This window comes from Chelon labrosus (genome assembly GCF_963514085.1).
Source record: "Chelon labrosus genome assembly, chromosome: 7".
Lineage (NCBI taxonomy): Eukaryota > Metazoa > Chordata > Actinopteri > Mugiliformes > Mugilidae > Chelon > Chelon labrosus.
The window spans coordinates 20,186,338-20,214,327 of NC_140343.1; the positions used below are offsets into that span (position 1 = coordinate 20,186,338).

Here is a 27,990-nt window from a genome sequence, read left to right on the forward strand (position 1 = left end):
ATGCAGTGTCTGTGGCCTTTTGTTCCTTGAAGGCATTCAGGGTGAGCCACCTGCTCCACTCAGGCTGACTTTGATTTACACAAGCACTTTCAAACTGAGGAAAAATTTCACAAGGAAACAACAATCTACCAACTCTGCATATTATTGAATCTCAAATCAAAGCTGATACAGTCATTGCAATGACATTTATCATGACATTTATCATATCTTCATTAAATGACTAACTATTCCTCTAATGTCTGCTTATCTGTCAATTGTCCTGTTGTGTATCAGACTAGTGAGCATTGGTGGAAAGTTTGCTTGCATTGCCTAGTATTTGTACGCCTCTACAGTGGACAAACAAGGCCGGGATATTGACACAGTCCTGAAAAAGGGCCAAGACACAAACACTGCATCTGTTCTCCGACTCAGGAAGCAGCAGAGCACTGACCATTTTTCACTTTCTTAAGAAAGTGTGTGAGTGTGTTTGTTCATTCCACCCTTGACTCAGTCCAGATGTAACATGTAACTGCTAGCCTCCCTATATCTCTACTGAATGCTATGTGAGGCTCCTATGCTGGAGCACCAAAGAGCAAGTCTGAGGAACTGTCAACAAAATCTGAGTTTGGGGTCATCACAGTTTTCTTGTTCTTGTGCAACAACACACTGAAAAGTTGGTCCTTAACTGAACTGTGCTTAAGCAGTTCCTTCATTTTACTACTTTGTGTACGTCTTGAGGCTTTTGACAGTTCAGTTTGTACTAAAGAAATATAGAAGTTCAAAACAGGCCATATTATATTATCAGCACTCTGGGTATATAAGAAAAAGAGCATTAATACAAGTATCTTGGTCTTTACTGGTCATGTTCACATTGGCTATTAGATGCAAACACATATGAAGAACTCACTGGACACAGCAGACAAAGACTCACATTTCAAAAATCCCAGGTTGCTTTGGTTACTTAGGCTACTGTAATACCATTAAGCTAATCGGGATGTAAATACATAAGGGCTAATGGGCCAAACATTTCAAAATAGTGTTGTCACATGTCTGTTTGTATACTGACTACACACCTGTGTTTTTGTGGGTGTGCACAGTATAATGGGCCCTCATGGATCTAAAATTATCCTGTGACTCATTAAAACAAACACTACACTGTTTTCGTCAGGCTGCAGACGTGGAGGACTAGGTGTGTGTGTGTGTTTGTGCACAAATGCTGGGCTCAAAGTACATTTGCGTCAGAACAGTTGTGATGGGTTATGTATGTCAATGAAATCCTCTAGTCAGTGCTTGTGTTTAGATGTCAGTGCAGGAAGTATATTATGGCATACTATGCATATTGACTGGAAAAGCGACATCTCTTTAGAGATCATATCATTTATTGATTAACTGATTGCCAGCAAAGTCACCTGCAGCTATTTTTCTTCTACAGAAAAATGCCTTAAAATGCACAGCAACAGCGATTTTTAAGATTTTCTGCGTTAATGTGTTGCATACTATTGTCTTCTGGACAGTTGACCAAACAAATCTGAAGATTATTTCATTATTTTATTCCATTTTTCACTCAACATTTTATGGAGTTCAAAAGATATAATTAGTAAGTTGACCTTGGAAATAGTTGTTACATGGCTCATTTACCAGGTCGAAACAAGAGATGTTTCCACAAAACAAGACTTGAGATGTTTATTAAATGTATCTCTTTAAAGCATATGGAACCCAACAATCACTATAAACTATAAACGTAAGCTTAAGCTTAGGGGAGCAGTCAAGACAAAATCATATCAATTTAAGGACCGCAACACTTAATGCTCTGGATTCAGTGCTGAATAACCAATGGCTTCTCATGGCTGAGACAAAGATGTCCCTCAGGGGACAAACACAGACCCTGGGCCTCAAAGAAAAACAGGAGACTTTTCAGCACATAACAGAACAGCAACTTACAGAAGGAAGGCCAGAGATCTGAAGAAAACTTTCAAGATATTCAACAGAATCATCCTATTCCCCATCTCAGAAGGAGGTCTGGGACCACACATCCCTTCATGAAGGAGCAAGGTGAGCCAGAGGCAGTGGCTGCTGCTAGAAGATGGATCAAGAGCCAGTAATAGCTCATGGGTCATGGGTCAAACAACTGAAAACCAAACGCAAATCATGATTCTGCCTTAGGGATGGGAACTGAACACTTAACATGCCAGCAGTCAAACGGTCCATGGATGACCAATCCTGGCCCACCAATCACTACACAGGGTGAGAGGTCAAACTGCACTGTTAAGACTAGGCAGGTATTAGAGGTACCTTGGGAGCACTGGGGGAGGGGACACAATGTGACACATGCTATCAAACAGCTGGCAAAACAAAGGGATAAAATCCACTAAAACATTTATAAAACTATTTGATGTTAATACATTACAGACAATCTAGACCAGAAGATTTTTTTTACATTGCTGGCACCACGTGAATTGATACGAGACAAGCTTAACTTGGAAGTGTTGTATAGAGAACTTTTGATAAGTTGTTGGTTCACACATTTTTCTCCAGGAGCCTTGGCCACTGGACCACACACATAAAAGGAGGTCTAAAGAAAGGCTTTTGTTGGCCCCCACAGGTGTGATAGGACTGCAGTAAAGAAGGCCATGGATGCTTCCCTTACTATTGTCCTGCTGACAGACATGGAAGGAGATGTGACATGGTTGGAAGAAATAGGGGGCACGGACCATTGGCAAATGTGGCATTTTGGATGGTGGACCACCCAGAGTGTTGTGTTAAAACCACTGAAACAACAACAAACACCGTTTACAAGACCAACACAATGAAGTTACAGACTAAACTGTACAGAAAAGCTGGCCTGGCGGCTAGCACTTTGGATTAATATATGACTTGCAACAAGATACTCTAGCCGAGTCTGCCCAGAGGCAAATCGCTGCATGTATGAGTATCTACAGAGCTACAGAACTTATATACGAGTAACCACGCTCACCACATTCACATTCAGTCAAAGAGGGGCATTCAATATCTGAGAGCAAAACGCAGACTGAACATGCACATATATATGTGCTGATGCTTTAAGGCTGACTGTGAAGAAGGTGAGTGTGAGCTGGCAAGTGGGACGAGACAAGACAAGCCCAATGTTTAGAGGAAAAACAGTGACCTGCAACTGCTCATGGCATTCCTCAGAGACACACACTAACAGAAAACATCCTACAGTGTCTGGGAAAAGAGACTGAACAAAAGTCTTTTCCTCTATACGTCTGGGATGGAAAGTCTTGATAGTACAAAAAGACAAAGACAGGCCCACACCCTTCGCCAGGGGAGCAGTGAAACCCTACAATAAAGAGGCCATGGCTGCACGTTAATCACATGATTGGGTCTTTTGAACTTCTTCTTGCGTATTATGTAAACCCATACGTGGAGAACTGTTTTCTCCCCAGAGCATAACCAAGCACAGTCCTATTCACTGGACATGTTCCAAAACATGGTAAGGAATGCGAAAATTGCAAACAAGTGTGAAAGTTAGTATGTTTGCCCATGACGTCAGTACTGCATTAAGACTGACAAACTTGCCAGTGCGCGAAGTCTTCATGAGCCTTTTTATGGGGGGTGAAAATTAAGCTCAGTAAACCAAGTGGTGTGGTAAAAATCCAATATTGTCACTGCACTTTCAAGATGACAGACAACAAAAAAAAGGCCCAACATAAAAAATCTGTTCTTGCCAAAAAAAAAAAAAAAAAAACCTGACGTAAGGTGTATTAGATAAGTATGTGAAACTACATAGTGACAACCAGAGATGCTTTGCTGAATAGCAAGTGTTTTGTTTCCTCAGAATGAGAGTCAGCAGTCAGCAGTAAGAGGAGAACAGGGAGCAGTGCCGACTCACTGTCTAATAAACTTTAATCTCATTAGACCTTTAACAGGCTCCAGCCTGGATTTAGATGGCGAGGAGGGAGGAGGTACACAGCAGAAATATGGGAGGAAAAAATACAGCTTGTGTCAGTGGCTCATAAGAGAAAATTACAGGTGGCTCCGAAATCCCTGCCTGCACTGTCCAGAAGGTCACAGCTACTTGCAGACCTCCGTGGGAAACACAGAGGAGGCTAGAGAATAGTGTGAGCGTGTTGAGAGAACAGGAATGAATAGACCAAACCCTTTTTGAAAAATTCCCAGTGAAAAGCAGTAAGTATGTATTTGCCAGCATGTGGGCAATGTGAGGGTGTAATGACAGGGTTCTGTCGTGCAAGCAGAGGTCAGCCAGCCGGCCAAGAGGAAAGGCTTTAACAACAATATGATGTCATCAAAGAGGGCCAGCGTGACTCATCGACCTCAGACGAAGGAGGTGCACAGGAATTTTAATGAGATATCTCTACATAAGGAAGCCATAAACAACATTCTTTTTCTCTGGGGAAATAAATCAGCTACAGAAGAGAAAGAAGCACGCAATACCAAAAATAACAGAAACAAATCCTTTGCAATGTCTTCAGGGAAACAAGACATTAGGCAACTTCCTTCAAATCAGTAGAAAATAATACAAAGTTAGACAGCTGTGTTTTGCTTGCTGTTTGTTTAGAAACAGTTCAGTAGACTTGAAGATAATGAGGAATACTGCCAGGAGAGATGGGCTATCAAATGCAAGAGGTCTATAAAAAGAAGGAAAAAAATGGTCTTCTTATTAAGCTCTCATTATCAAAGAGGAGACAATGACCCAATTGCATCCACAAAAGGTTAGCAAAGAATAGTGTTTCATTTCACATCAGACACAAACACAATGCCAGACAAACACACACAGCTACACACTCCAATCTCAATAGTATTATCGTACATAGTTTTAAATGTAACCTTAACTCTGGCCTCTGGTTGGTGCACAACTCAATTAAAAATGAACACTGATGCTTTTGTGACAAACAGAATAAACTCTAATAAGAGAAACTCCATTTTTATAACATGGGAGTACAGGCTCTTCTCTCCAGAGAGCCACAGTGATAACTGAAGACATCCACTTCTCAAGTTCTCTCCAATTCCTCCCCCTTTCTTCCAAGTTGGCTCTGACCCCTGACTTTCATTCCTCCCGAACTCTGACCTTCGACTTCCAGACAGCTCCAATGGCTTTACTCACTCTCACGCAAAAATACCTCTGAGCTATCTGTTCTCAATCTGTGTGAACAAAATGCTATGTTATGCGAGTCAAAAGGGGCGAGAGGAAGACAAAACATCCATGTAACGGAGACCCACGTAGGTGAGTCATCAACCTGACTGCGAAAGGGCAGACAACCACAGTGCTGCGTTCAAGACAAGCCTTTTAATTCCCCTCATCAAAGAAATGCCAGGGTGTTGTGTCAAACAACTGCTGTAACCCCTGGAGATTGTAAGAGGAGGAGCAGAGAGCCAACTGTGCAGGGTTACTCACTAAACATTCGTCCCTTTTGGTCCTGACACCTTCACTTAACACTCATCAGTTTCTGTTACTGGTGGCCTTACACACACACACACACACAGACACGCATACAAAATCTCTCTTGGCCACTCTACACGTGTCGGTCAGTCAGTAGGATCAGAGGGAACCCGAAACAAAACCCTGTTGTGCATCTGTCAGGCAGCCCCCTCCACTCTCCCCTCCCAGCCATTCTCTGGGCATTTAAGTACTGGAGGTGGAGCTCTGCTTGAACAGAGGAACCGAACCGGAGGAGCTGCTTCTAGTCTTCAACATACCCCCAAAAAAACGAGGGGCAGGCGACGAACAAAAAAGAAGTAGGGCTGAGAGTGTCACCCAGGGGCAGTGAAGCGCTCACTCTCCATGAAGTACTGGCCAGAGATCAGGCTGGGCAATCAGCAACAGCTTTGATCTCTGCCTTTTATGTTCTGAAAATGTTACACCTGCACAGCCACGTCTTTTCTTGTTCCCTGTCATCAGCAGAATGCCGAAGGACAGCAGAATAGACCTGAGAGGCGCTATTACTTAGCAAAGTGACACTCGACAAAAACGCTGGAAATGTAAGGAAAACAGGTTTTTGAATGCACGTCACGGTTTTATGTGTAATACATTCATACGGTGTGTGTATAGGGGAGCAGTGATCCATTCATGGCTGCTCTGAGGAATTGGCATCATATTAAAAATATAAGAGAGGTGAAATAGTGTCATTGTTTCAAATGACCACCACTTTATCTGCAACAAACAGGCTTTTCAGAATAAAAGGAAACTCCAGGAAGCACCTAGAGCTTTGAAATGAGCTCCTCTGAAGTGATACTTTGGCAAATGAGGCGGGTCTCCCAGTTGCAATTTACAGCAAGGTCTCTGATCTTCATACCTGCATGGCGAGGCAGATACATTATCAGTGCTTTGACATTCCAGTGATTCTACACAAGACCTTGACATCTTTTCATCTACCTTATCCTCCCTACGTGGAGACCAGAGCTGCTCAAAGAGGGAGCCCACGGGTCTTCTACAATTTTTTTTTTGTGCTCTTGCATGTTTCGAGGCCAACTTAAGCGTGATTTGGGAAAATATACAGGACAATATGTTAAAATCCTGATAGTGTAGAGGTAAAACTATTTACCAACTTATTTAAAGAAAATTATTAAAACATTACACATCATATTTTCGTGCCAAATACTGAGGGCAGCTCAGAGAAAATAGCATATTCAGTGATTTCACATAATAAAAAAATTACCGGTTTTTAGAATAAATCCTTCATTATTGTGGCTTCACATAACCTTTAAGGATAACTATCAGCAAACTATCTTTCCCCGTTATCTCCGTCTTATCGGAATAAAACTACTGAAACTGACTCCTAGAATTTCAGAATCTTCTTCTGCTTAACTAAATTTACCATACAAGTCTACCAAGTGCTGCAAATATAACAACCACTTTGTAGTCACAATATTCATTTATCACAAACATGCACAAGCCACTCTGCAGCAGGAATCTCAAGTGCAAGACCGACTTTGGCATATGGCATGCATATGTCAGCACCTAAGAAAGAGCCGAGAACCGTTCTTATCGGGAAAAGTCTGTCTACAGATGACACAGACAGGAGAATAACTTTTTAGCTCAGCTATTACCTGCTCTCAGTCACTGCCTTTTCTAATGTGGGCGGCTAGTCAACTGGCTGGCTTTCAGATCACCATGATAACCGTTAATCCACAGTAAAGATTAGAGAGCTAGTAATGCAACATGCTGCTTTTAATCTACTCAGATTTACACTGTTTTGTTTAAGCTTGACCCTAACAACGGGAAACCGAGATTCGTGCTCACTGATCCGCGTTCAGTCGGTCAGTATACTAACCCGGACAAGGGTGCTCTTAGCCTGAGCTCGCTGGGGTTGTGCTCCCGGTGCGCCCTGGTCCCTGGTCCCGCCTCCATGTGCTCTGGCCACGGCTCCAGACGTACCATTTGTGCAGACGCCTGCCCCAGGTCCTGCCCTTCGGGGCCTCTGCTTGATGCCATCCAAAAGGCGCACAAGGAGGATGTTGCTGGGAAGTTCATCCACGGCACACTCCACCAACGTCCGGCACTCTGGGCACCGCAACTCCCCACGTGAGCCTAGGATTCCTTGGAGACATCGGCGGCAGAAGGTGTGCTGACAGGGAAGAACCTTTGCGGAGGCATCAAGACGCTCCAAACAAACGGGGCATTCAAGCAAATCCAACAACACTGACTCGTCCATTCTCTGCGTGTTCTGCCTCTACTTCAGCAGAAAAAACATGATGCTGGTGAGGTTTTAGCGCCGAACCAAGTACTGTCACGTCACTCCCATACCTCGGCTATTGCCATGGCATCTGCATCAGCTGTTGAAAAGGGGTCCGAAAATGCAAATTAATCAACTGTATACATAAGAAATAGGTCATGTCATTCATATGGCAGATGTCACACATGGCTGAGGCTGTGTGGTGTTAAGAATGAAAAATGCAGCATTGTCACAGTTAAAGGGTACATTTAACAATGTCGCTAAGTGGTGAGTTGGTGAAGCTTGCAAAAATACAAAACCCCTGCCTAATTCATCATTGATGGGCAAATTAATCTAATTTACTCGACACGGGATAGTTAAACCCACTGAATGTGATCTGGGACACTTTAAATTGACTGAAACCCAGAGTAGCGGGGCAGGAGTGAAATACTGTGATTTAACTTTCATTAGTTAAGACAGTAAAGATATCAATATGGGAATCAACTGTTGAATAATAATCATAATAATAACAACAATAATAATAATAATAGACCATATCTGATTTAATCTATACACGTTGATATTATAAGACATTTCAATGGCAAAAAACACATCTACATCATAACAATTAAGAGCACGAAAAGTACATACTGAGACTTATGACTCATTTAAAGACAGTATTAATCAGTATAGACTATTATTTTTCACGCGAGAAATTAAAACCAAAGAGCAAATTAAAGTAAGTTTGCTAGCAAATATCTCTCGCTAGCGACGAGGTACTCTAATATCACTACTTTTCCACACATTCAACAAATAGTTGAGTTTTCAAAACATTCATACTTAAAAAAGAAAAAAAAAAATATTTGACGCAAACCAGTGTATATGTAACAGTTCAAAGTACCTCGACCTCTTAATGCAATTCAGCTTACCTCTTCCCAAACAGGACTCCTCCTCTTGTTGTCCCGTATCTCCCAATAATTTTTGCCTCCTTGCTAACGTTACTAGTTAGCAAGCTACCTAAAATCTACGAGCCACTTTTCCACGAGTATTCAGGAGGCAAATGTTGTCCTTTCGTCCGATATATTTTTTTCCTCTGAGGCGCGCAAAGTGTTGAATAGATATACCCCTGTCAGATACTTGAGTAAAACCTAACATGAAAAATGTACAGGCGAGACAACGGAACTCCAACTGCACCGAGCGCCATGCTAGTACTTCTGTTCTGCTGGACTGTTGCTGGAACAAGCCGAGAGGGGGAGGGAGTAGGTGGCCTTCACGTGGAGTCAGGAAAAACGTATATTATAGTGAATGGAACGTATCCATGGTAAACTTGTTTTGAATGTGCAGTACTGAACAGGGTGGTCACTTGTTATCGTTTCATTGACATATAAACTACATCAAACTATTATTTTATATCACAATCTATCTTTCCACAGTATATATCGTACTAAAATCAATAGCCTACTGGTGAAGCAAATCTCACTGAGAACTACCAGATTGTAAAAGGGAAATTTCCGAGGTACACAAAAAGGCGGCGTTTAGCGTTGTCAAAAGGGCGTGAACTGAATTGACTAATAACTTGTAATAATGTGTCAGAAAACAGCACGTTTTCACTGGGAGAGTTGAAAATTACTTGTTTTTCAATTAATTACATGGGCACTATGGTCATGTTAAGCAATTTGCTAAACGTTTTTGTACTTAAACTTCTTTTAGCCTCCTTAAATTATCCCCAGATATGTTTCTGCTATGTTTTAGCTGCAGTCGCTGTCACTCAGACACAATGAAGGTGTGTCCAGAAGTAGGATATTGTTATACTGTGTGCACAATAAAGATAAATGAGTAGTAGGAGGTTCATCTTTACTCTTATTTTACAAGACGTGGCTAAGTGAGGTGAATAGGGACATCTTGTGGTCACATTATCCTGTGTTTTCTAGTGAAAGTGAGCAGATTTTCCATACATCTCACTTATTCTGTCCTATGCCAGTAAAACAATGCCACTGCCACACATAGAAGTAGTTTCATGACACTGGAATGATATTATGTGCATCTTCTTGAGGTAAAAGTCAACTGAGAGTGTGCTGCTTTTATTGCAGAATCATAGATTTGGAAAAGACCGTCGCCACCCAATGACCTTCACACATCCACAGCAAAGGCAGGAGCACAGAACAACTTGAGGGAGAGGGGAACGAGTGACACACCGAGACACAATAAACATGTGATTTATTTTTATCTCGTTCGGAGGACACTGCACATTGAGCAAGAGGGAGAGATGAAGGAGAGGAGGAGAAGAGCAATAAAGACGGAGATTTATTTGGAGGTGGCCCTCGTCTGTCACATGTGATCCCATGGGAGATGGCAGGAGCCCTCAGGTCATATTTCCTCACAGCAAAGAGGTTGCGTTCCTCCCCTCCACCTCCACTGAGACAATGGCCCCCGTCCTCCTTTTCAGCTTGACCCCTATGTTTTACCACGCACTCATGTTCTGCTCACATTCAGGGCTGTTTTTTTTGAAAAGGAGTCAGTGGACATGGTTTAATGATATTCAGAATGATTTGTGCAATCTGAAAGGCAGTGATCCTCCATAATGACTGCACCTGAGGGCAAACAAAAAAACTGCACACATACACACATACACTGGTCTGAATATGATGGAGGTGACAGCTGCACTGCTGCTTAAAAAGAGGAATGAGGAAAGCAGCAGAGGACATGATGACAAGACATATGTCCCAATTTCCATGAAAGGATGGACCTTGACAGAAATATTGCTCTGTCTCTTACAGTTCATCCCTATAAATAGATGTTCCAGGTACAAGATGCGGAAATAAAGAAGAAACCATTTCTTTAAAGAAGCAAAGCACAGATTACAAAGGAAGCACACATATAGCACCAGTCACAAGTTGACATTTCACTTTGCAAGAAAACAATGAACTGACTGAAGGCAGCCGAAAGTCTTTCCTTCTCAACATTCTCCAAAGATAAGGACATTCACATCCAGTGATCTTCATGTGTATTTCTTTGATAAGACTTTCAAACTTACTTACACAGCCTGAGGCAACCTGTTCTCAAACTAGATTAGAGACCATAGCTGAATGTCAATGAATGCTGCCTGATAACGGTTGAGTGCATATACTGCATTTCTCTGCGGGTTCGTTTTCCCCTTTGGGTGGTAGGATCGAGCAAAACACAGGCCCTAAGGAAAATCCCAACCAGCGGTAACTTCATTACATCCTGAGTTTAATGTCAAACAGAGACATTGCGTGGGAGTGTATTACACTGTAGTAATATGACTGAACTGTCTTTTTGTTTTCCTCAAAGCTCGCTTTAACAGAATTCATGAGGGCGACACTATACTACAAAATTAACAAGTGTTAGTGGTGCTACATTGTGACTCCAAACTGAGACTATAATGTGTTTTCCTCACTAAATATTTAAAAGAAAGTCATGAGTGTTTTGTCATAACCCCTCATGTAAGTGCAAACCTCTGCAAAGATAAAATGATCACCCATGCATAATACAAGTCACATAGTGGGAATGAAAACAGAATTACTAAATAGCAAATGGAGCAACAACAAATAACCACAACACAGCATGAATATTGAATGAAGGCGTGCAACAACCTTGCTTTCTGGCCTTTAACTAACAGCCTGAATAAGCTGAACCTGGCCAGAATTTATGTACAAGAGTAAATAAGGAATGCGATTCATTTATGCTCATGAAAACGTCCACTTAAAAAATAAAAACAAAAAAAATCTAATCCAATGCATGTCACATGTGCAACATGTCACATGTGAAATTATACAGATTGGATTTACAATCAATCTATCACACAATGTGCAGCCTCAGCTTGAAAATGCATGCTGGGTGATGACAAAATATTTCTTCCATTTTCCAGTTTCATTTCAGTGATGACAGGTTTATGCTGCGGCTGGTGTCAGAAATCAATTTGCGGCTCCATCTCTGGCCAGGCTAACGCTTGCTCCCCATCATCTTCATTTCTACTGTTAATAATTGAAATGCTTTCCACAGTTTCTAATAATTTCTTTCTAGTACATGCCGTATGTACCCAACAAAATCAAATGCCAAAATTTTGATGAAAAAGTTTTTTTCATCTAAATTAAATACAAATTGTCAAAAATCATTTTAACTTGAACAATGCCAGTTTTCGACATCCGTTGTAGACCATAGTCATGAACTGCTGCACAGCTCCGCTATCAGGGTGGTTTGTTTACTCTTCCTAAAAGGATGCTACTGCTATTGCTGAAGTCACTGACTCGGTTATACTCCAACGCAGAGGAAACACACCGACTTCTCCTGTCACACTATATCAGATGCAGTGTTAGAACAGCGAAGGCTTGTGTTATATTACCCCATGGGCGCTACAAGTACAGATAAATCCTGCTAGATGACAGAGGGGCGAGTGGACTGTTGAAGGACTGTGGATTAAAATAGACCTGTGTACTCACCAATGGCACTGCAACCTGGTGATCTGTGTCTTCTTTTAAACTTTTTGAGGACATTCCTAAAGTAAGGCTGTTCTAAAAAACGTATTTATTTATTTTAATATTGTAAGACAGTTAATTTGGAATGATGAGGAGAAAGATGAGGCAAAAATAAATGCAAAAAAGACCTAAAATACTTTAAAAAATGGTTTATTTCATATAAAGATTTACAATATTTAATTTAAAGTCTGAATTATTACTTGCATTTACACCACCGGTTATATGACCAGTACACGTCTCTGCGCTGAACATTACTCTGACCTGGCCCACACTTCACACCATCCAGTCTTGCTACAGTACCATGGCGACATACAACAGTCTCACTAACAAGTCTGACTTAATTTAGGTTGTTTGAGACGGTAAGAAACGTGGAAAATGTAGTAGATAATATTTAAGTTTGCGCTTGGTGAAAACACTTGTAACAAAAAGAGGTTCAACTGGTTTTGAGTAAATCGCGGTGTGCGTCGGGGTGACCTGGTTTATGGTCTGAAGCTATAGTTGAGCATGAGAAGCAAAGAAAGCACCTGAGAGGACCAGATCTTTTCCCACGAAAAATAAATGCCACCGAAGAGTCCAACTGAACCAACGACTAAGAAAGTCTAAGCTATTAATCAGTGAGACGATACACACGTCATCCATTTACAGACTTTCAGAAACATGTACAGAAGCTTGACGTTAACTTTGGTTAATAGGAACACGAATTTGATAATGCACTTCCGAATGAACACTGGTTAGAAAATAGTGTCAGGTGCTGATAGTCAAAGTACAAAATACAGTCTTGAGTGTACTACTTTTACATCATGCAAGTGTGCCTGAAACACTGTTAGATGTGAGGCTGCGTCGCTTCATGCATAGATCCTTCTGCCAATGATGTGCGTCATAGGAAGACATCGGATAGCTAGCAGATTGTCATAGCTGCCAGCAACTCCACTGCACAAAACATTATTCATCATTATCTAAAGGAGAGAGAGAACATAAAGAGAATCGTGTTGGAACAGATAATTCATTAAAGGGGCTGAACCATATAATAGCAAATCACAGAAGAGTAGCAAATGATCCCACAATGCAACATCTTTAATTTAATTATACAAAATGTAACATATAGTATTTTTTAGCCCTGTTAGCGACACGACTCTAGTGAAAAGATTGCTGGTCAATCAGATTATCCACCACATTTAGATCAAACTGAAATATAGTCAAGGCTATTTGAGGACCTGCCATGAAAGTTTGTGTACATCCCAGAGGGTATGTCCTCCAAAGGTTTTCACTTTTCCTGTGTAATATCTCAATCTGTGATTGGTAGTCCCAGGGATATATTAGGAGGACTGGAGAGTAGGTTTTAAAGATGGCAACCCATTTATTCAGAGCATATGGTGAACAAGTCTCTCTGGGCTTACTGTGTTATGGGGACCAGAAACAGACATTAGAGCCCTTCACCTGTTTAGACAGTTTAGACAGTATTCATGACTGAGACTTGCTCTGGTTAGATTCTGTACATAAGAATAGGATAAAAATAAATCTATCATACGGCTCAGAGTTTTTATTGGTCCAACCTGAAGGTCATGTCAGTAAAAAATATACAGATTTCCAAATGCTACATTTCCAATATAAGGTATAAACAAATGCACTTTATATCCACTTTGTATCCACTGTGACCACTATGACAAAATCATGCCTCCCACTCGATCTGTTCCTTGGAGGTCAACGATGGAACAAACTTTAGTAATTCCTAATTTTTTATTATCTTGAAAATAATTAATGGCATTCCTATCAGCCCTGCCTTAGTTTAGTTTAATCAGCATTTGCCGTTTGACACTGACCACAAAGATAGAGAACAAGAGAGTATGCTGATCTTAGCCTTTACTATAAAGCACTGCATTGCAACACAATCTGACTAAAAAGAAGATTAATTCGTATACTTTATGTTCAGTTGAGTCTCTTCTTAACAGTTATTTACAGGTAGCAGAATTGACCTAACACACTTCTATTTGGTGCATGAATGTGATGGATGTTCAGTTTGTGTCAGTAAAAGAAGACTAATACATTAGTACGGTACATGGGTTTGTTATCTGACAGCTGCCTTAAAAATATTACAAAATGCATTCCGGGCTGTTTGAATTTGAGTCATACAATCCATCTTTAACAGATCTTGAAATGAATCCTCCAGGGAGCTGTCTGACATTTGCATCCTCTAACTCTCCTTCAGAAGACGGTAAAAATAGAAAACAAAAGAATTGTCAAATAAAGATGTTGGGTGAAAAATGAATCTGAAGGCTGCTGCCAGCCAGAGGGAAACCTTTCAAGCGCAAATGAAATACGCTCCCCCTCGTTCTATTTCAGCTGCGGCCCCTGTCTGAAAACTGACATCTATCTGCTTTGTCTTGCTCTGCGCTAAGAGTGTGCTTCACACCTCCTCAGTCCCTGTCGCTGAAGTGACTCGAGATACAAGGATAGGGTTTTAGGGCTGAGATTAAACACTCAAAAGTACTCTGACACAGCTGAAGCAGCTGCTCAACAGAAGAAATTGAAGTGAGACACACGTGTATTTTTGTGGTGAGCACAAGTGACTGAAAACTAAAAAGAGAGTTGTGGGGAAAAAAAGATGAACAAAATAGGGCTGGGAGAGAAAAAGTTACAGAGTGAGTTTAACCGGTGATTATGGTGGAAATGATAAATGAACAACACACCGTTATCACTAACCTTCTTGATATGCGCCATCTGCCATTACTAGATGAAGGATGTTGGGATACAGATGCTGGTGCTCAGTTCCCAAAATGCTTAAGACCATACTGGAGCCCAGGTCAATATTCTCATCTTCATCTTCATGTATAGCCTTGAATACCAAAACGGCAAGGCGTCGGTTAAATCAGTAGCACTTAACAGATGGGTTACACAGACGACCTCAACGTTTTAGAGAGAAATAATGAATATTTCGTACCTTAATCTTATTGTAAGCCTCAATGAACATCTCAAAGCCCATCTGCTGCTCCAGGTTGAAGCGAAGCTCTTCCAGACGACTGAAGATGCTGTCGTGATGCTCCGCTTCTCCGCCCTGTTCCTCTGCACTGCCGTCTATTGTGGACATATACAGTGCAATTGTGTAATTCTCATAAAGCAGTTACGCTTTTGATCTTGATCACTCTGTGGCTGCTACGTTTGCAATATAACCTATTTTTACATGGCCACTTATGAAAGACATGATACTTCAGCCCAGGACAGCCCCTCCTACCTGAATGCCATTCTTCATTGAGCTGGCTGTTATTACTGTGGTCATCTTCTCCCACACCATTTGTAAGCAGTTCCTCATCACCAGGACTCCCATTTGAACATTCCTCTTCCTCCTCCTCCTCTTCTTCCTCCTCCTCCTCCTCTTCATCTTCTTCGTCGTCGTCATCATCATCATCCTCTACAGCCATCTGATTGTTGTCCTGATTGATCTCAGCTGCAATCCTGTTGAAAAGCTCTTGGTCTCTGCCCTCTGGAGGGTTCCCATTATAGTCTCCTGCTCCATCCTCTGGAGGGCTCCTCATTATGTCACCCTCTTCCTGCAGCAGCCTCTCCATGGAAGCCCTGATGTCCCGCAGATCTTGATCCTCATATGCACTAGAGAACAAAACATAGCCTCATCATGCACATCATTACTGGCTACATTTATATATAATTTAGTTTCTTTGCAAAAAAGGAGCTCTGCATCCTTTTGCAGTGTTGTCACACACAATGAAAATAAAAAAAGGCACAATATCTCCATACACTAGGAATATCATTTGTGCTATTCTTACTCCTCAGTCTCTGACTGGTCCTCATCTTTAGCTGCTTCATCCATGTCCTCTATTTCCAGGTTGTTGTCTGGGGCTACATTAGCCTCACTGGTCGCCGCAGTCCCAGCTGAGAGTCGACTGAGGTCTGGGAGAGAGCAAGTTCGCAGCATCTGGCAATGCAAGCACAGCAACAAGCAGAATATTTTGGTGGGGCACAGAAGTTTCGATTGGTGTAACTGAAATGTTCTTTTAGCTGATTCCTGCTTAGTCACTGTTGCAAGTGCAAATCAGGCAAGTATAATTAAATAGAAGTTTCAAAAGGCAACGGAGAGGAATGGGTTATGGTACTGCGACGCATTCATATTCCATGTGGCTCTTTGCATGCATGTTAAAAAGTTGAGCCTGGTTCTGCAGATCTCGAGGTCCCTAATGAAGGTTATGAAAGATATAGGTTGATGGATGATCTTTCCTTCCTATCAAACCTACTGCAGGTAGAGAGTATGTGATTAATGGCCCTGGCTCCATTTCAGCCTCCCTTCATTAATAAAGAAGACTCAAGTCCTACCCAAAATACCACACAAGCCTCTCGATCATTTCAAGTCAAAGAACAACTGTGAATTTCCTCAACACCTCTCTCTAGCTGCTAATAATGTCACAAACTCTTATGCGGTCATTTAATAATTACCACTAGACCTTTTCTCATTATGCAATTCAGTTTTCAGAATGATAATGAAAAGACAACGTTCAGCCAGTCGTCACCTTGGGGTTGTTGGCATCAAACATGCCAGTGGAGAGTCCTATGAGGAGGGCATCCTGGTGCTTGGAGCGCAGAGGTGAGACAGAGCGTGAGCGCGAGGCCAGAGAGGAGGATGATTCATCCATGGAGGACTGGGCTGAGAGGACTGCAAGGGCAGCAGTGCGTCGGTGGGCCGGGGAACACAGCTTCATAAACAGAGGCTCCTCAAACTGTGCTGCAGCTGGGGAGGAGGAAGGAAGGACAGATTTAATTAAGGAAATAATTACACTGAATAAAGTGGCTTTGGCTCAGTGCACATTAATCTCACCAGATGATTCAGTTGGTTTCTCTGGATTCTTGTCAACTTCCTTGGAGTCTGTTGGTCTTGTAATGCCCTCTGGTGGCCTATAAGAGAAACATACTTCAGCACAACAGACCTCTTTAAATTATCTTGTTAAAATCTTTTATTTTCTGTTAGAGCTAAAGTATAGTCATTAATCTATTTTTCATCTATAATCTATTTAATCATAATAGCACAAGTAAGAAGGATAAATAGTCACATCTGTTGTTGGGCTTCCTGCTCCCACGCCTGCTGCACACCAGCTGGGGGATGTGAGACCAGTTTTGGACTTTCTTCCAAAACCACAGATTCCAAGTCTGCTGGATCTGAATGAATACAGGCAAGATAGAATTGCACTGTCCTAAAAATATGCTTTGAAATAAATAGAAAAATATGAGATAAATATCAGGTTGAGTGACATACTAACCCTGAGTCTCAGTAAGATTGGGTGGCAGTGTCTCTCTTTCTACTTCACTGGCCACAGACATTTCCTGATGTGAAGCCTCGCTTGCAGCTGCTGGGCTCCCAGACACAGCAGAGGCTGACACTTCTCTTGTCTTCACAGTGTCAGGTGCTGCTGCGGCCTGGTGGGGCTTATCTGGAGAGAATGTGACACCATGAAGGACTAATCAACTTGGACATCATAAACAAATATGTATTCTCCAAACCTATCACATCAACAGTAGAACAAACCATTTAGAAAGGGTTTTCACGCTAATAATGCTCAACGGTGCAGACCATGATTCCAAGCCAAATCATATAGATTCTATATGATATATGATCAGTGACTTGGAATTTTTATGTATCCTTCTCCTGGTGGATACAGAGCACCTTTCTTCAGAGTCACTTAGAGCGTTATTTTGTCTTCACGGTGTAATTGTAGCCAGGGATACTAATTAACTAGTGACTGGATCTGCCAGACACTGGTATCTTCATACTACAGCCACTTGAGACACATTCCCCGCACTCAGGTTTTCTCCGTTTCATCAGCTGTGAGACTGGTACCTCAGTTGAATTAGGTCAGTCACTTTAAAGGAGGTGAATACTTATGTATTAAATATTTTTAATTACATTACAATACTAGAACTCCATTTTCACTCTGACAGTAAATAGTTTGATAATGAATATTGACCATTATCAATATTCACATTTTTTAGGACACTGTAAATTCCATGCAGTACTCTGCTGTTTGCAGCTTAAGGTAGCGTCTTTAAGTCATACTAGCATTTTCTGCTAGAAACGTGTGTCTCATTTTATCTGTATCAACACAAATATTTTTAATACGGATAATCAAGACAAAAATGTGCAACTCTAGGGTAAACACAACAAAATCTTTTCAAATGTCTATAGCCATTTTGCCATTCCTTTCTCCGGTTGCTTTTAAATAAAGGCAAGGTCTTTAGAACAATAAAAACAAAGCTGAAGTAAGAATGTTAACCCTGTTTCTGTATTTGAATGTATAATAAAAAAAAAAAAATAATGTAAAGACTGAAAACTAACCAGGACTAGAAAATTCGTCCTCACATATGGTGACTTCCTCAAGCGGCTGGGTGAGAGGCTGAAGCTCTGCCTCCTGAAGTACCCTCAGCACCTGAGAGTCCGGACTCGCTCCCCACACCTTCCTGGGAGCTTCTTCCTGCAGCCCACCCATCTGTATAACTTCACCCACTGTTTGTTCTGAGACAATACATAGACACAGAGAGAGAATGTAGACTGCTGCTGCAATGGGCACATGAAAACAGGGGTCGTATCTGGGTTTAGCATTTCTCCCTCAGGGAGAAAACTCACCGATGGTCGCGATGCATGTGTCCTCTAGAGTTTGTTGGGCTAAAGACAGGACAATCGGAACTCCTGCCTCCCACTTCTTCCTTTCACCAGAGAATGGTCTATCTTCTGCAGCTAATGAGTTGATGTTGGTAAAAAAAAAAAAAAAAGGTCAGCAAAATCAGTTAAAGAATTTACTGAAAAACTAATGTGTATTATTATTATTGCTTACAGCTATGGTGGTACTGTAAGTGTATTATTATGTTTGTCAAGACATACCACGTTAAATACAATATAGTTACATTAGAGCTACAGTTACAGTATTTGTTCAGTAAAGGCTCAACTCACTGATTGTAGCGGTCTCCTCCAAGGTTTGCTCGGCAGCAGGAAGTACAGGCAGCTCTCCTGCTTCCCACTTCTTGCGCTCTCCGTTTGAAGAGGGGCGTTTCTCTGTGTCAGCCTGGCTCTGTTGAGGAGCAGGTCTTGGTTCCGCAGGCGCTGGAGGCGACTCCTCCACCTCCTCCGCAGGGCTCTGGGCTTTTAGGTTCTGGTTAAGTCTGCGCAGAATCTGCTTTTTCTCACTCTGTTACACAGAAAGCATTGCATAATATAATTTGCCCTTTGGAGTGCTTAACGATGCGGTTTCCAGTCTTTACGTACTTTATTTACAAATGACAAGCAACAAATCAGCTCACCTGGATCACAGTAGCAGCCTCTGGTTCAGGCAAATTTTCTTTCAGTGGAGTACTCTGCCAAAAACAAAAGGGCAAAATTAATACAAGCAGAAGATGCATACACAAAAAAATACTATGACACAAGGTGTGATGCACTTCATAAATGTATACTGACTGCTCCAACATTCTTCAGGGCAGCAGTCATGGATATGGATGGGGTGGAGAGTTTGGATACAGGCAGGACAGGAGCTTTGGCAGCGATGTCTGGTTGAGAGGGGCTGGGCTGTGGAGGAGGACTGTCAGAGGTAGATGACACTGCTACTGCTGCCACCGACGCTACGCTTCCTGCCGACATGGCAACCTTCACCCCCCGAGCTGCAAGCTTACACAACACACAACAGCCAAAGATTAGACTACACTTGACTAATACGGAATATTGAATAAACTGCCGAACAAAGTAACAAAAGCTTACATGGTCCTCCCAAGCTCTCTTTTCTCTCTCGTGCGCTTCTCTCCTCTTTTTCTCTAGTTGTTCTTTCAGTACAGCAGCGCGGGCATTTGCTTGGGCCTGGCAGGTACACACACATGAATAAAGGCGAACACGTTTCCATCAAAATACAGGTTGCAAACACTGCATTTCCTTCAAAAGAGACTGGGGCCTTTATTTACTTTACCTTCTAACTATAGGAGGTAACAGGCCCTTATCTGAAGCAGGCCTTTATTTCCTCTGTTTGAAATGTATGATTGGTCAGATTTTTTTGTGACATGAAAGGACTGTTTCTCTTGATGGGGTCTAGTGGTTTTGAAGAGAGCATATAGTGTACACTTAAATTGATACAGATTTTGTTTAGGTGGGCCTTGTTTATGAGGACTAAAACACTTTTCGCTGCTGACCCTGTTCATTGGAACAAATAAAAAAAAAGAAAAGAAAGTGCATCATTGTGCCACACCAGGCACAGTTAGTGGAAATATTATCTTGAAATTAATAATCCGTAAAACAAAAAATGTTGAAAATAGCATGATTATGTTGTTGAATTTACTAAATTACAGTGGAAGAAATTGACACTGTGAACAGACACCATGAGTTAATCAGTCTGTTTTCATATTATTATCGGAGACCCTGCTTTTAATTAACTATTGGTTTTTATTTAAGGAAATATGGTGAAAAGGACACAACAATAGCCCTGCTGTATTTTCTCAATCTGGTTCTAATCCTCATCATAACAAGTAACAGAGCAAAACATGGGCAGACAAAGTCATGAAGGGGGTGGCTTCATTTGATTGACTGACTCTTTTTTCCCCTCGTCATTTTATTCAGTGAAAGAGACCTCTATAAAAAAAAAAAAAAGGTAATCAAATACATGTACATGTATTCTATTTTTGTTAACTCACTTTTAAAGCCTCTATCTTCTTTCTCCTGAGCTCTGCCTCCTCACTGGACTCTTGGCTATCAGAACCATCACTGTCGCACTGAAACACACACCATGAACAGCCAGGAGACAAAATGTCAGAGAGAACTGAAAGCACTTCCATTACAGGCAAACTAAGAGTCTAGGAGTGAAGGAATGTACCTTCTCTCCTCTGAGTCTGGCTTTGATCTGCTGACGCTCATTGAAGTTCTGCAAGCGGATCTGCCTCAGTATTGCCAAGTACTCCTGAGAACAAATACATAAATGTTACGAACTGAAAGGTGAACTGCTGGATACACATGTGCAGACACACAGGGGAGAGTACAGCACTGACATTAGAAGTCACATTCACACAAATAACCCTCACATGCTTAGTAAGCATTTAGAAAAAAAGACTCAATTTTACATAAAAAAATACAATATGATGGCAGCATTAATACACTAACATTAATACAGCAGACAGAATTAAAAAAAAACAACACAACATATTTGCAGCTGACAGTGGCATGACAAATGCATATTAAAAAAAAAAAACTGTAACACAATTCAGAACTGAGATGGTTGTTTGAAATGGGATGACAGCCATTACTGGGATAAATAAACAGCCTCACTGGACAGTAGGGCACAACACACTGTGCGAGGGCATGAGTTTGAGCTGCTGGGTTGAATTATGGGTGTGTCAAGGGGAGTTTTGTGCAGACATATGGGACGTGCCAAGCCAGACGTGCTAGGAGTGAGGTGGAGTGTGAGGCTGCGCATTCAGGCCTGAGCTCCTACCTCCTCCTCTTTGTTGGCTCTAGGTCTCCTGCACCGAAGCGTACCAGTCCGGCTTCCATAGAGTGCAGCCAGGTTTTGCCGAGTACCCTGTTTACCGTTCAGTTTAACCACACTTTAGAAGGACGTAGGCCCTAACATCTTACTGCCACAATAGTTATGAGTTGGGACCAGGTTTTAATTAAAGCTGCATTGATCAATACTTCATATTAATGCTCAATCAAACGAAAACAACTATGAAAAATTTAATAATATGTCAGATTATCAGATATGGTGAGAAGTACACCTTAGTAGGCCTGAGAAGAGGTGTACTAATAATATGTTAAACATCCTGAGTGTTGGATGATGAATGATGTTCTGAATAGTTCACGTTGTTGACCAGAATACCAAAATGATTCTTAGTGGGATTTGCAGTCACACTGAGTGCTTTGCTTCAGCACTAATATAAAAATATTGCCCAAGGTAGCTCTAATATCCACAATACTTGCTATAGAACATCAGTGTCACTCTGTGCATATAAAATTATATCTATAACCCTAGGTATTTCAATAACAGGGCAATATACTAGGTTACCCATAAAATAAGGTTCAAGACACTTAACATACCAGTTGTCCCTCAGCACGGACTTTGTTGAGCATAGCTTCTCTCTTCCGCTGTAAAAACTCCTCCACCTGATGGGCCCGTTCTGCCCCCATATGTCCACGGTGTCTAAAAACAGAATACACCAACAAATTGTGTAAACCATATTTCACGTTGTCAAAAGAGCCAGGATGTAAAGGTACTATCCAGACGTGCCACATCCTGATTGACTGACCTACTAATATGGGCTTGCTTTGTAACATGCTGCAGCCTCTGAAGTTCTCTTTTGATTACATCTGGGTTTAGGCGTCGGGCAGGGCCGTTGGGCAGTACTGGGCCAGCAGCAGGTGGTACGCTTCAAACGCACAGAGGCAGCTCCTTCACAACAGTTACTGAATACACCTACAACTGTTTAAAGAAGTAGATAACTTACCGAATGGGGCTGCCTGGTCCTGGTGAGGATCCCTCCCTGCTGATGTCTTTAGGCTGTGGTTTAGCCATTTGGTCCAAAGCTGCATGGTAGTGTTCATATGGGGTTTTGCTGGGGACAGAAGCTTGAGTAGGGCCATGAACAGCAGTTGGGAGAGGGAGGCCAACACCTGCAGCCCTCTTTCCACCGCCTACAAAATGCTAAAAGAGTTTAGAGGATGAACAGAAAGTAAACATTAGAGAAAATAAATATTCTGGAAAGACATTTTTGAAGCACCTAACCCAAAACTGGTTCCTAGGTACCGCATGGGTGGCAGCCCACTGCTACGAGCATAAACATGGCTGTGCGAAAGAATGGATGGGTTATATGCAGAGACAGAGTTTCCCCATGAGGGATTAATTAATTAAAGATTAAATTGCAAAAAGTTGTTAGGAGCCACACTGCAGAACTGCAATGTGAACATAAAACATGGATATATTTGATTGTCTGGAACATCCTGGACCATAAAAAAGGAAATGGGTATCCATTACCTTCCTCTCTGGGCTGCTACCTCCACTAGAACTCAAGACATGCTTCCAGCCTTGTTCTCTGGCTTGATTTATTCGATTGATCTGTAAGAGATCACAGGTTCAGGTTTTTATGCCTAATTCAATCATCTGGTGGAAGATCAAATGAGACAATAGTCGTGGCTAAGCTCCTAATGGGAACACTGGACATGCAGTACATTTACCCTTCCTATGCTTTTTCCACTGATAAAGAGGTAAGATAAAAGCATCCACAAAGTATATGTCCACCACCCACCTTTTCCTTTTCATATCTCTTAATCTGATCTGCTTTCAGCAGGAACATCTGAAGGGGACACAGATCACAGAATTATGCAATGCAAAAACTTTTCATTTTTCAGTGGGACTAAAGAAAACAAAATGCTTGCCTGCTCTCTTTGTTTTCTTTCTTTCTCAATCAGCTCCATCCTTTTCTTCCTGATGCCATCCTGTGGAATGAGAAAAAAAGCACACAAAAAAAAAGACATCTTAAAGAGACCAGCTTTGAGGCAAGTGGCAGCAGGACTGCTCTTTCACAGGGCAGGCAGGCGAGGAGGGAAGAGGTTGGTTAAAAGAGAACGGCAACTCAGGCAGAACACTCCGGATGGGCCAGGAGTGGAAAAAGGGTAGGATAGGGATCGAATGTAATGAGAGAGAGAAAAACTGAAAACGCTGGCAAGAAGGAACCTTCAAATGTGTGGGTGAGAGAGGAGAGACAAGGGAGGGAAATCTAACAGAGAATGCAAGTATTATTGGGCTCTCAGCTGTACCTCATATTTTTTCCTCTCTTCCTCCACTTGACTCACTCTTCTCTTGGGGGCTGCTGGAAGAGGGGCCTGAGCAACATATGACACTGGGGTTCAAAGGTTGCCAACACAGTATGATTCTTCTGGCATGTCAGAAGCCAGGCTAGGCTTCTGTGCCAGAAGACGAGGAGCGCAATACCAAATAGAGCTTTGTGACGCCCAAAGATTTTTGATTGCAATCAATATCAACAATAAACTAACCGGTTTTTGTTTTGCAGCTGGTTTCCTCTCTGCAGGCTTCTTGGCTCCATCTGACACCTTCCTCACATTTAAAGGCACTCCGTATTTGGCGGCTGGTTTTGTGATCTTCTGGGCTGGAGCGTGAGGTATGGAATGAGAAAATTTTTCTCAATCAATATTGGAAAGAGTATGGTAACTACACAGGCCAACAATAAAGACTACATACTGCGTAAGGCCACACTCTGCCTTGCATTGTCCAAGATCAAGTTCCTGTAATACTACTATTAAATCCATAAAGTATATGGGTTGTCAAATGGGTCAAAGCATCCAGCAGAACTACATCAGAGTAGGTGGGATGTGTGGTTGAGATCTTATTATTAATTTCTCTCTCATTTTTGTCCTGATATGATGATTAAAGGAAACAAATGTGTAGGTGGAGGCCAACATTCCTCTACAGTTTTAAATCTCTCTGTAGGTTTGTCTGTGTCTGCCAAGACAAGCCCAGTCTAAAGAATTTCAATATTCACTTCCCAAGTTTTCTACTTTTCTCTGAAACTGATGTTAAACTGGGACTTTAATATGGCATATGTACCATGTTTTATTAAACATTTTATTTTTCTTCATATATCTTTAAATGTATTAAAACACTTAATTTGGCCTCTTGCATAGTTGTGGAATGTAAAATGTGTCAGAGTTTGCAGCTCTTAGTAATAAGATGCTGTGGCAAGCAGCATTGCACAAAGCTAAAAGAAGAGTTTACTCACCTGTTGGCACCTGGACCACACCCACTTTAGGCTGCTTGTGAAGAAAAGTATGGCGGAATTCCTGAGCAATAATCTGGAATGAGGAGAAGAACAATTTTTTTTAACTGAACACAGTCTGTATTATGTAAATTAAGAGTTTATCAAAGACAACAAACTGTGTACTCTACCTGAGGTGTGAGAAATTTTTCTATTCTACAGGAAAGAAAGGGTTTGTCCAGTATACTGCTGACTGAGGGCCTCTCTCGAGGGTTGCGTTTGAACAGCTGAGCCAAGAGAGAACGCAGTTCTTGGGAATAGTGTACAGACACGGGAGGGTATGAGCCACGAATTATCTTCAGAACCAAATTCTTCATGTTGCCAGCCTCAAACTGAGAAGAAACACGCACAGAGAGACACAGAGTTACAACCCCTGCATAGAAATTACTGCAGGCAATCACAACTGACCACATAAATTATGGAGCAAGAGATTATTAAGATGATAGCGGCTGAGATCATGAAGAGGAACAAATGTGATTATGAGACAAAACATCCTCATAACCAACTTCTCTAATTACATTACATGTAGGAATACACAGTGAGTAGATACAAATCTGTACGTGACAGAGCACTACAAGGCAGCATAAGGTACTTTCAATATACATTAATAAACAAACAGCTCACGCAGAATACTTACTGCATGCTTAAGAGTGCACATTTCATATAGGACACACCCTAGGGCCCAAATATCACTGCGGAAGGAGGGAAAGTAGGGCAAATGAGAGGAAAGGGCATACAAATGGACAGGCAGGGATATGTTCTAGGGTAAATTCACATTCATGTGTTAAGACATCCTTGTTTTTTTATAAACCCAAGTACAGAAAAGAGCTAAGAAAACTCTCTGAATACTGAAATGTGACTAAATTATCTTCCTTGTTTGCAAGAACGGTGGATTAGATTACAGGCATACTAAAATAGTTAAAGAGGAAATCAATACTAGCTTGTTGCAGTCGCTGTACACAAGCAGGTTTGATCAATAACGAACACTCTATATCCTTACATCACCCTGAGACCGCCACCTAATCCTGCATGGCTCACATCTCGATGGGGGACATAGCTTGTCCCGTGGATTACAACTGATATCACAAATAAGACAAACACTGAAATTGTGGTATTCCAGTGCACCAAGTACCTTTTATTGTTGTACGGTTTGTTTTCACAGATCTCTGGTGACAGGTAATATGGCGTTCCTATGCATGTTCTTGCCAGTTCTACAGTGCTGAAAACATAAGAGAACAAATTGTATTTTGCTTCAGAAGTCTCAAATCTTGAGATCTGAAGCTCTTCCGAGACAATATTATATGTACCTGTTCAGCACCCTTGCGATTCCGAAGTCTCCAAGCTGTACAGTCCCATCTTTTGTCAGAAATATATTCTATACAGATATCACGATAAGAGTGATGAGAAGTGCAAACAAAGCAGTACTTGACAAATAAACAATCAAGTCATCATGCTAAGGAAGACACTGTGGTGCCTGAAGCCAAACCTGTGATTTGATGTCCCTGTGGAGGATTTTTCGATCATGAACGTGCTTGAGTGCCAGGCAAATCTGCACAAACCAATCCAGGATCTTGAAAAAGGAAGAATATAGTAAGCAACTTCCACACTGAATATCATTTGTAAATCTAATGGCAGAACAAACCATGGGAGAAACGTTAAAATGCTGAAACAGGGTGGTCAGTGAAGACTACAAACATGTTGGATTGGATTTGTTCAGTCTGCATGTTGTGCGCTGTTCCAGTCAGTCAGCAGCAGTTACCAAAACATTAGTGATTACCTACGAGAGTTAGTGGCTTACCTGATCTTCTGAAAAAAGTACTCCTTTCTGAGAGTTAATCTTTTTGAACAGATCTCCACCCTCACAGTAATCCATCACAATATACAGACAGCCCCCCTCTGAAAACGGAAGAAATGATGGTTTGTCATTTGACTAAAGTGTACACTGTGATCAGTAAGCCTCCTCTGAAATTCTTCAGCTAAGCTCTCTGGACGGTGTGAATACCTTCAAAAGACTCCTTATACTGGACAATGTTGGGATGACTCATGTTGGCAAGAACAGCAACTTCTTTACGAGATTCCTGCCTCTCTTTACTTGACATCTGTCAAAGTAATGAACAGTGGATGTAGCAGAGCAAGGTGGTACAGGAGAGAACACGTTCATATTGACACATTAAGCTTGTGTAATATTATGGGAAGGAGCTTACTCCAGATATGCCAATCTCCTTGATGACATACTGGTGTCCATCCTCTTTGGATTTGACAAGGATGGCCTTTCCAAACGAGCCTTCCCCAATTTTGTTCACCTTTTCGTACTTGTCCATGTTACTGGAATGACTGGCTCCTTATGCTGGGTCTGCAAAGACATCAAGTATACGGTACGGCTGTGCTCGATCTGATCAGGCTCTCATCAAGCGTCCAGTGACGGTAGTTTTGAAAAAGGCAACCATTTCCTCCGCTATCGTTAACTCTAGTAGTCATATGCGGGTCATTCTGTAAATATGCAATAATGTCAGCTCAATGAAGAACTGCTGTCAGACAGCAAACAACCTCTCGCCTCAGACCGTGATGCTCAGAGACAAGCCACAAAACAACTGGTAGCAAGACAGCTAACGTTACCGTTACATGGAAGCTACAAGAAGACCAAGCCCACTTTACATATACTATAGTATGGGATATAGAGCTTAATTAACGTCTCTCGCCGGTTAGCGGTGTGTAAATGATAGTATTTGGATAATACTTAGCTCACCATTAGTCTTTTTTCGCTGCTATCTCGCAGAGGTTCTGGCACTTGATTCTGTCTTCGCGCTCTCTACCTAACTTCAGTAATCCAGTTCTGCATTTTAATTGGTCAGCTTCACAAACGTCGGTCTCTCATTGGTTCATATAATTGTCCGTTATCTTTTGTGATGAATGACGGTCGAGTCTCCGCCCCCAAAAGGGACTGTTGCTGTGGACATTTTCCATAGCAACCACAAACTAACCGTGGCTGTGAGGCCACCGTGACACGTTTGGCGTTGTGTTTCCACCATTTTTTAAGCGTGTTTTATTTTTATTTTGCAAAGAGTTTGTTG

The 27,990-nt window shown here is 41.6% G+C and overlaps 2 protein-coding genes across 5 annotated transcripts in view; both read right to left on the minus strand.

The window, feature by feature from the left end:
• The window catches only part of sh3rf1 (SH3 domain containing ring finger 1), a 28,516-nt gene extending 19,450 nt beyond the window's left edge, over window positions 1-9,066 (minus strand). Inside the window, exons 1-2 of the mRNA XM_084548023.1 lie at window positions 8,561-9,066; window positions 7,251-7,752 (exon numbers count right to left, since the gene is read on the minus strand). Coding sequence (XP_084404149.1) covers window positions 7,251-7,631 — 381 coding nt within the window. The 5' untranslated portion in view covers window positions 7,632-7,752; window positions 8,561-9,066. The remainder of the gene's footprint in view (window positions 1-7,250; window positions 7,753-8,560) is intronic.
• A 2,618-nt stretch (window positions 9,067-11,684) lies between these two features.
• Window positions 11,685-27,777, minus strand: nek1 (NIMA-related kinase 1). 4 transcript variants are annotated; one of them, XM_084548515.1, is made up of 35 exons: window positions 27,666-27,777; window positions 27,124-27,272; window positions 26,922-27,018; window positions 26,718-26,815; window positions 26,406-26,489; window positions 26,227-26,294; window positions 26,052-26,138; window positions 25,557-25,611; window positions 25,051-25,251; window positions 24,884-24,956; window positions 24,141-24,253; window positions 23,904-23,969; window positions 23,523-23,582; window positions 23,393-23,440; window positions 23,122-23,202; window positions 22,595-22,791; window positions 22,397-22,516; window positions 22,188-22,290; window positions 20,971-21,054; window positions 20,792-20,869; window positions 19,872-19,967; window positions 19,575-19,781; window positions 19,421-19,474; window positions 19,074-19,308; window positions 18,750-18,860; window positions 18,462-18,638; window positions 17,389-17,559; window positions 17,182-17,287; window positions 16,950-17,026; window positions 16,645-16,862; window positions 15,907-16,055; window positions 15,357-15,730; window positions 15,066-15,199; window positions 14,828-14,960; window positions 11,685-13,083 (listed from the first exon to the last, which is right to left on the minus strand). In XM_084548515.1, exons 2-35 carry the CDS (start codon window positions 27,238-27,240, stop codon window positions 13,070-13,072), a joined length of 4,086 nt encoding a protein of 1,361 aa, XP_084404641.1. In that variant the 5' UTR covers window positions 27,241-27,272; window positions 27,666-27,777; the 3' UTR covers window positions 11,685-13,069. The 4 variants fall into 4 exon arrangements, with proteins under 4 accessions (XP_084404641.1, XP_084404640.1, XP_084404642.1 ...); XM_084548514.1 differs by having other exon boundaries at window positions 27,124-27,777; XM_084548516.1 differs by lacking the exon at window positions 23,904-23,969 and having other exon boundaries at window positions 27,124-27,777.
• Between the last annotated feature and the right edge of the window lie 213 nt (window positions 27,778-27,990).